The sequence below is a fragment of the Acomys russatus genome, chromosome 16 (assembly GCF_903995435.1).
Source record: "Acomys russatus chromosome 16, mAcoRus1.1, whole genome shotgun sequence".
NCBI lineage: Eukaryota > Metazoa > Chordata > Mammalia > Rodentia > Muridae > Acomys > Acomys russatus.
The window spans coordinates 5,252,041-5,259,980 of NC_067152.1; the positions used below are offsets into that span (position 1 = coordinate 5,252,041).

The 7,940-nt window shown below is 49.2% G+C and overlaps 1 protein-coding gene across 1 annotated transcript; it reads left to right on the forward strand.

The window, feature by feature from the left end:
• The first annotated feature begins 1,191 nt into the window (after positions 1–1,191).
• On the forward strand, positions 1,192–7,640 carry LOC127200009 (protein KIAA0100-like). Its single transcript, XM_051158046.1, has 11 exons — positions 1,192–1,359; positions 2,266–2,395; positions 3,471–3,520; positions 3,795–3,942; positions 4,535–4,653; positions 5,040–5,100; positions 5,575–5,764; positions 6,502–6,625; positions 6,754–6,878; positions 7,317–7,384; positions 7,475–7,640. Exons 1-11 carry the CDS (start codon positions 1,292–1,294, stop codon positions 7,622–7,624), a joined length of 1,233 nt encoding a protein of 410 aa, XP_051014003.1. The 5' UTR covers positions 1,192–1,291; the 3' UTR covers positions 7,625–7,640.
• Positions 7,641–7,940: the final 300 nt, after the last annotated feature.

Genomic DNA, 7,940 nt, shown 5'->3' on the forward strand with positions numbered 1-7,940 from the left:
GAAGGGGCCAAAAGAGAAATTCTGAATAAAATCTGGAAGAATCATATAGAGATTAGGACCTGAGAGCTAGGAAGGAACCAGCAGGGTTTCTTTTAGTGACTCATGAGAATAACCAAACAGACCTTATCTCCGTCCTTCATTTAACAATGCAGAACTCTAAATTCACTCTGGTTCTGATTTGACCTTGAAGTCTCTATTTCATGGAATTAAAATTGCTTTGCAGATAATCTATGAAGGGCAGAACAATATTCACTGCTTTTGTTATATCCCACGCTGCCCCGGGTCCAGTTCTTTTTTTCTTTTTCTTTTCTTCTTTTTCTTTCTTTCTTTCTTTCTTTTTTTGTTTGTTTGTTTGTTGTTGTTGTTGTTGTTTCGAGACAGAGTTTCTCTGTGTAACAGCCCCGGCTGTCCTGGACTCTCTTTGTAGACCAGGCTGGCCTTGAACTCAGAGATCCACCTGCCTCTGCCTCTGGAGTGCTGGGATTAAAGGTGTGCGCCACCACCGCCCGGCCTCAAGGTTCAGTTCTTGGTGGTGCTATACACATCGCACACACCTGAAACTTCAATAAATTGTACAGGATGGCTCTTTGCGCGCCAGCGCGCGCAGTATTTTAAAAGACACTAACTGACCAGAACAGTATTCAGACAGTAAACGAAGTCGACTCTGCTGGTTTCCTTGTGAGATAAGGCGATATCTGAAGTCTTTCCAATTACCTCTTGGTTTCCTCTTCCATCATTTGCAGACAGGATCACGCCTAAATTACAGACGCACAACTTTAGCGGGCTCCCATAACAAGCTCTAAGAAGCCACTTGACTGCCTGCCTTAGGGAATGCGTTTGGGAAGTGGAACTCCCGGAGGCGGAAATGAGGCACAGAGCTCACTGCCAAGTGCAGACTCCGACCCCCCGCCCCCTGCGCGAACTCCCAGCTCCGCCGCGAACTGCGCAGGCTGCGCCCTGGGCGCGGCGCCGAGCCGAAGCCAGCGGGTCCGCGCCCCGCCCCGCCCCGCCCCGCCCTCTCCCGAGCCACGCCTCCACTGCGCGCAAGCAAGGGGGTCGGCCCTCAGGGCTCGTGGGCGCGCGCGCGCGGGACGGGGCGCGGACGGAGACAGCTGGCTGGTCGGCGAGCAGCCCGGACGGAGGCGAGAGCGCGCGCGCGCACGCGCGTACCAACGCTTCCTCGCCCTGCGTGAGCGTGCGCGGCCGAGGCCCGCCGCGGCGCTGTGCGGTTCCGGCGTCCGGGCCCGGCATGGCGGGGGTCGGGGCCAGGCCGGGCCGGACCCGGACCTAAATGCCTCTATTTCTCTCCGCGCTGTTGGTCTTGCTGCTGGTTGCGCTTAGCGCACTCTTCCTAGGCCGGTGAGGGGCTTCCAGCCACAGCGGTGGGTGGGTGGGGGGTGGGTGGGGGGGCGGGCGAACGAACGAACCAGGAAGAGGGGCTGGAGGAGGCGCGGGCTGTTCGGGCGCGGTAGGCGGAGGGGAGTGGGGGCGGGAGGGGGCGCTCAGCCAGGGTTGAGGTGAGGGAGAGGCGAGGTGGGGGCGGGGACGCTGAAGCTTCGGGCGGGCCCAAAGCAATAGCAGAGTCCAGGAACTGAGTGTGTGAGTGTGTGTGTGTGTGTGTGTTATGTGTGTGTGTGTGTGTAAGGGGCCTCGCAATAGCAGAGTCCAGGAACTGAGTGTGTGTGTGTGTGTGTGTGTGTGTGTGTGTGTGTGTGTGTGTGTGTGTAAGGGGCCTCCCTCGATGGTCTCCCTTTCCTGCTCCATTCGCCCCAAAGTCCTCTTCCCAGATTGCGAAGGGCACCTGCTGCCCCGCCCTGGGGAGAGGTCAGGAGTACTTACTTGGCTGTCTAGGGCAGAGCCGTATTTTGAGCTGTCCGGAGTGTGACCTCTGCCTTCTTGCAAACGTCTGCAGGGTGGGGACGCAGACAGGGACCCTCTAGGGAGTATAGGATGACGACGTCTTTAACACGACTGCCTTCACTTGGACTGCTTCTGAGGACTTCTTTACTTTGGGTTCCTAATGATTTGAGGATTGGGTTTCCTTTTTTCTTTTTGACCTGTCTTAACGAGTTTAGTTTGTCTGGTTTTGTTTGCATTTAGGGACTCGCCGCGTTATGGCACCTACATGTTTGTGACAGAAGTGATTTAGGAAAAGCAGAAAAGTTCCCAAGAGAGATCCAGCTTGAGGATACCCCACGTTGCAGGGCCTTTCTTGCACCGAATAGGGGAGAGGGTCTTATAATTCAAACGATTTTTTTTATGCAGGTGGCTTGTGGTCCGGTTGGCCACCAGGTGGTGTCAGCGGAAGTTGCAGGCAGAGCTAAAGATTGGCTCCTTCCGATTCTTTTGGATCCAAAATGTCAGTCTTAAGTTTCAGCAGCACCAGCAGACGGTGGTGAGTTCTGGCAGTGGGCCGTGGGTGGGAAGAGCTGTTGGGAGGGGCAAGTGGTAGATTTAGTTGAATTTTAAACTTTAGCTTCTTTCTTTATTTCTTTTTAAAATTTATTTATGATGTACACGGTGTACACGCCAGAAGAGGGCGCCAGATCTCATTATAGATGGTCGTGAGCCACCATATGGTTGCTGGGAATCGAACTCAGGACCTTTGGAAGAGCAGCTAGTGCTCTTAACCTCTGAGCCATCCCTCCAGCCCCACGTCAGCTTCTTTCATGGGTGGTTTTCTTAGATGATTCGACCATTGTTTTTTCTTTGTCAAGAGGATCTTAGGAGCTACTTGGTAGACGCTGTTGAAAGTGTTTGTAGGAGTTCGAGGCCAGCCTGGTCTACAAAGCGAGTCCAGGACAGCCAAGGTTACACAGAGAAACCCTGTCTCGAAAAAAAAAAACCAAAAAAAAAAAAAAAAAAAAAAAAAAAAAAATGAGCCCAGGATGGCCAAGGCTACACAGAGAAACCCTGTCTTGGAAAAAAAAAAAAAAAGAAAGTGTCTGCAGGACTAGACCTGGTAGAATACACCCGTAGCCCTTGCTACTCAAGAGGCTGAGGCGAGAAGATTATAATATATTCAAGGCCTGCCTGGGCAACTTAGTGATGGCCTGTCTCAAAATTAAAATGAGTTGGAGTAGTGGTTCAGTAGTAGGGCCTGGAATATGCTGGGTCCATCCTAGTATCTAGTAACAAACCAACAGAGGCACAGAGTATCCAGGGTATGGGAGGAAGATAGAGAGGAAACAGGAGAAAGATAACAGGAAACAGCAAGCTTACTGTTGTAATTTAAGAGAGGAAGTAGGGTGGCAACATATCCATAAAAAGAGAACTACTAAGCAAATTCAGCTAACATCATCCCAAGGAGCAAGACGCCCAGTGTGGTCCGACCCGCCAGTGAAAGGGGACTGGTTGCACGAAGTGGGGAATAGAACTTCCTTCTCCTGTGACTCAGGATCTCTTCTGGTACATAAATCTGCCAGTAGCTGCCATCCTACCAACACAGCCTTCTTTCATATTGTTTTTAGGAAATTGACAACTTGTGGATTTCTAGCAAACTCCTTAGCCATGACCTGCCGTGAGTACTGTGTGTCCTCACTCTGCCCTTGGGGGATGTTTTGAGGTTGCGTTGTAACACTGAAACTCTTCTACAGAGACAGTTTAGTCAAGGTGGGAGGAGCGTTCTTGGGGGAGTCTCCTTTTAGTCCAAGTGCTGTTCTGTGAGACACACTGAAAACAACTTCCTCTGTTATTTGAGCTATTAAGGGACTGAGAGAGAGCGTGTGAGGGAGGAAAGCAGACTGCTCTGAAAGGGGCACACCCGGTGATAAGGAGGCTTCTCTTCTGGGCAGACACTATGTGGCACTGTGCTTTGGAGAAGTCCGCATCCGAACAGACCTACAGAAGGTTTCTAGCCTGTCTGCCCCATTCCCTCAGAAGACGGAGGCGGAGCCAAAGGAGCTGTCCCTTAGCCCATCCTTGTTGAAGATCTTCTGCCAAGTGAGACAGCTTCTACTGTTCTGTTTTGGTTTGGTTGGTTGGTTTTTCAAGACGGGGTTTCTCTGTGTAGCACTGGCTGTCCTGGAACTCACTCTGTAGACCAGGCTGGCTTCAAACTCACAAGAGATTCACCTGCCTCTGCCTCTCAAGTGCTGGGATTAAAGGTGTGTGTCCCCTACTGCCTGGCGCTACTATTCTTTTTAAAAATTAAATATTTTTATTTTTTGTGTGTGTTCTCACACATGTGCAATGACCAGAGAGGCTAGCAAAGGGTGCTGGCTCCCCTGGAGCTGGAGTTACAGGCAGTTATGAGCTGCTATGTGGGGTTTTGGGAATTGAACCCGAATTCTGAGCAAGAGTAGCCAGTGCTCCTACTCAGTGAGCCATCTTGCCGGCCCTATTTGAGCTGTTCTCAACTGTACTTAAGGGGTGGTTGGCTGATCTTGGACTGGGGTTCAGGTTTTTTGTTTTTGTTTTTGTTTGTTTGTTTTTTCACTATCTTGGGGGTATAAGAGCTAAGATCTTCCTTTCTCGACTAGAAGGGAAGGGCGGTGCATTTCTGTTGATTATTGCTTGTTCTTATTCCTTGCAGCTTTTCTCCATTCACGTAGATGCCGTAAACATCATGGTTCTTAAGGTGGCCACCTCTGAGTCCTTGTGGCATGTCCAGATCAGCAGAAGCAGACTTCTTTTGGACAGTGACGGGAAGAGGTAAGTGGTGGGTAATGGAGGGTCTGGTAGTATCCCTGTTTGGAGTTGCTTTAGGGAAACTTAGTGTGGATGCGTCCTTATGCAGGTGTCAGGTTCTCGCTCTGCGCATTCTTGATAAGCCAAGACTGGGTGTTCTGCTTTGCCGTGTCCGTTCTAGCCAACAGATTAATTAGAGATGAGTAGTGAGGAAAGGGCTCAAGACTTTTTTGGTTTTGGTATTTGAAACAGGGCCCATTATATAGCCCTGGGTGTCTTAGAACTCTCTATGTAGATCAGGCTGTCCCGGAACACACAGAAATCTAGCTGCCGTTGCTTCCGGTATGCCGAGATTAATGAGGTTTGCCACCACCCTTGGATTAAATGCTTTTGATATGTATCTTTCCCAGTCTCATCTGTGAAGTGAACCTATCAAAGATCAACAGCAAAGTTCTGAAGAGTGGTCAGCTGGTGAGTATTCATGGTTATTCTTTTTGTTTGTTTGTTGTTTTCGAGACAGGGTTTCTCTGTGTAGCTTTGGCTGTCCTGGTTTCGCTTTGTAGACCAGGCTGGCCTCTGAACTCACAGTGATCCCCATGCCTCTGTCTCTTGAGTGCTGGGATTAAAGGCATGCACCTCTTTACTCTGCTGTCATGGTTATTCTTGAGCATAGATATGAAAGAGCTTAGGGAATTTACTTTCTAGACTCTGTGCCTTGAAGGGATTATTATTTTTTTCTCCAAGGAAATGCCCAGCTAGTGTTCCTAACCATTGCAGCTTTGTTTGTTTTGGGAGGAAACTGTTTGTCATGTATAGCTATGGCTGGCTTTGAACTCATGGTGGGCCTTCTTAGTCTGAGTACTAGGAATATAGGAATGGAATGTACCACCATACTGGTTCCAGACCACTCCAGTTTGACCTAAAACTTTAACATTCCCTACATAGGAGGACACGTGCCTGGTAGAGCTCTCGCTGGCCCTGGCCCTGTGTCTCCAGGTGAGCATCAGCACTTGGCATCTGAAGGCTGTCACTGTGGATGTGTGGACACTCCATGCTGAACTACATGAGGGTCTCTTCCACAATCAGCTGCTCTGTCAGGCCCCAGCCCGGATATCCAAATCTGTTTCTTGTTCAGGTAAAGCCTCAGTTTTTGAGCCTCTGGTCTACCTTAGTCTCAGGGATTGCCTTGGAAGTAGAAAAACCAGTGCTTTCGCCACTTGTTCAGGTGTGAGTCATTAGACACCGTGACCTTTGTCTGGGTAGTTAGAGGAAATAATAGGCATTTCCTTGTTCTGGGTGACTAATGTTCAGTGGTTGCTTACCGTGAGTTAGACCTGCACTGGGTGTTTTATGTATTTGTCACTACATTTTCTTCATTTTACAAATAAGGAAACAAGCCTAGAAAGTTAGCTAGCTAACTTGGCTGGGGTCTTACAGTTGGTGAAAACAAGTGTAAATTATTTGACACTCAAGTCCACATTCTCTCCATTACCCCTAACCAACTATTCACCATACTGTTGGTGCTTTTACAGTCTGAGGAGAGACGTACATCGGGTACCTGGATCTGCGGTTCTACTTGCCTTGTGCCCTCTTAGGCATTTGTTTAGCTTATCTTTGTTTGTTTGTTTGTTTTCAAGACAGGGTTTCTCTGTGTAGCCTTGGCTGTCCTAGACTCACTTTGTAGACCAGGCTGGCCTCGAACTCACATCGATCTGCCTGCCTCTGCCTCCCGAGTGCTGGGATTATTGGTGTGCGCCACCACTCCCGACTTAGCTTATGTGTGAGGATTTGGCTAAAGAGAACAGGGCTGGGAGGATTTGAGAGTGTTAAGGATTGATGGTTATCATGTGTAGTATTCATTCTTGTTTCCAGATTTGACAGAGGACTTTGCTGAACCAACTCTGCCTGGCCTATACCTCCTGCAGCAGCTGCCAGACCAGGTCAGGGTGAAGATGGAGACCACAAGTGTGGTGCTGTCGATGAATAGTCAGAAACGGTGAGGTCTCACCTACGGCCATCTGGTAGACCTCCGTAGCTGGCCCTGGTGTCTTCGCTGAGTGTGTCTGTGGAAAGGAGGGAGGAATGGCATTCTGGGTCTCCTGATACAGACTCTCTCTGGTCCAGGCACCTGACTTGGACACTGAAGCTACTACATTTCTGGTACCACCGTGATGAGGATCAGCTGCCCCTTCGGAGCTTCACAGCCAACTATGATATGGCACAGATGAGCACTGAGCTCCTTCTAGAAGGTACATGGAAGGGGCTACTGGTGCTAAGAGAGGACTACATGTTCCGTGATTTAATATAACTAACTAGTAGGGAGGGAGAGAACATAAAGGGAAAATAACCCCAACTCACAGTGTTGACAGCAATTTATTCATCTTCTTGGCCTGCACTTGCCCATCTCATAGTTTTACTTTGTGTCTTTCCCTCATCTGTTCTTTGGCCTTTTTTTTTTTTTTTTTCTTTTTCTTTTTCTTTTTAATGTTTGATTCTATTTTGTGTGCATTGGTGTTTTTTGCTTGAATGTATGTTTGTGTGAGGGTGTCGGGTCTCCTGGAACTGGAGTTACAGCTGTGAGCAGCCATGTAGGTGCTGGGAATTGAACTGGGGTCCTCTGGAAGAGCAGCCAGTGCTCTTAGCCACTGAGCCATCTCTCCGGCCCCCTGTTCTTTGGCTTCTTACAGATGGGTTGTTGCTGTCCCAGAGTCGCCAGAGGATTGTCTGCCTGAACTCCCTGAAGGCCAATGTGCAGGTGTGCTGCCAGGATAGCCTCCTCTGCCCTCCCCACAGTGTTGCCTTGTGAGTGACGGGAGTAAAGCCCACACTTGGGTCTCATTTGCAGGTAACCACCATTGACCTCTCGGCATCTGTCGTTTTGAACACTTGTATCATTCACTACCGACACCAGGAATTCTCTCACTGGCTGCTTATGTTAGCATTGGAGACTCAGGGAACAAGTTCATCTGATAGTACGCAAAGGAAAAAAAGGTGAGTTTTAAGTCACCATCCTGTTGGGTGTATTCTTTTGACTGGGTTTGTCCTTTTTTTTTTTTTTTTTTTTTTTCTTTCTTTCTTTTCTTTTCTTTGTTTGAGACAGGGTTTCTCTGTGTAGCCTTGTCTGTCCTAGACTCACTTTGTAGACCAGGATGGCCTCGAACTCACGGCGATCTGCCTGCCTCTGCCTCTGCCTCCGCCTCCCGAGTACTGGGATTAAAGGCTTGCGCCACCACCGCCTGGCTTTGACTGGGTTTGTCTTATTTCATGTCTTTCTGGAGTTCCTTCAGATTTCCACTGGGGGTGACAGCAGT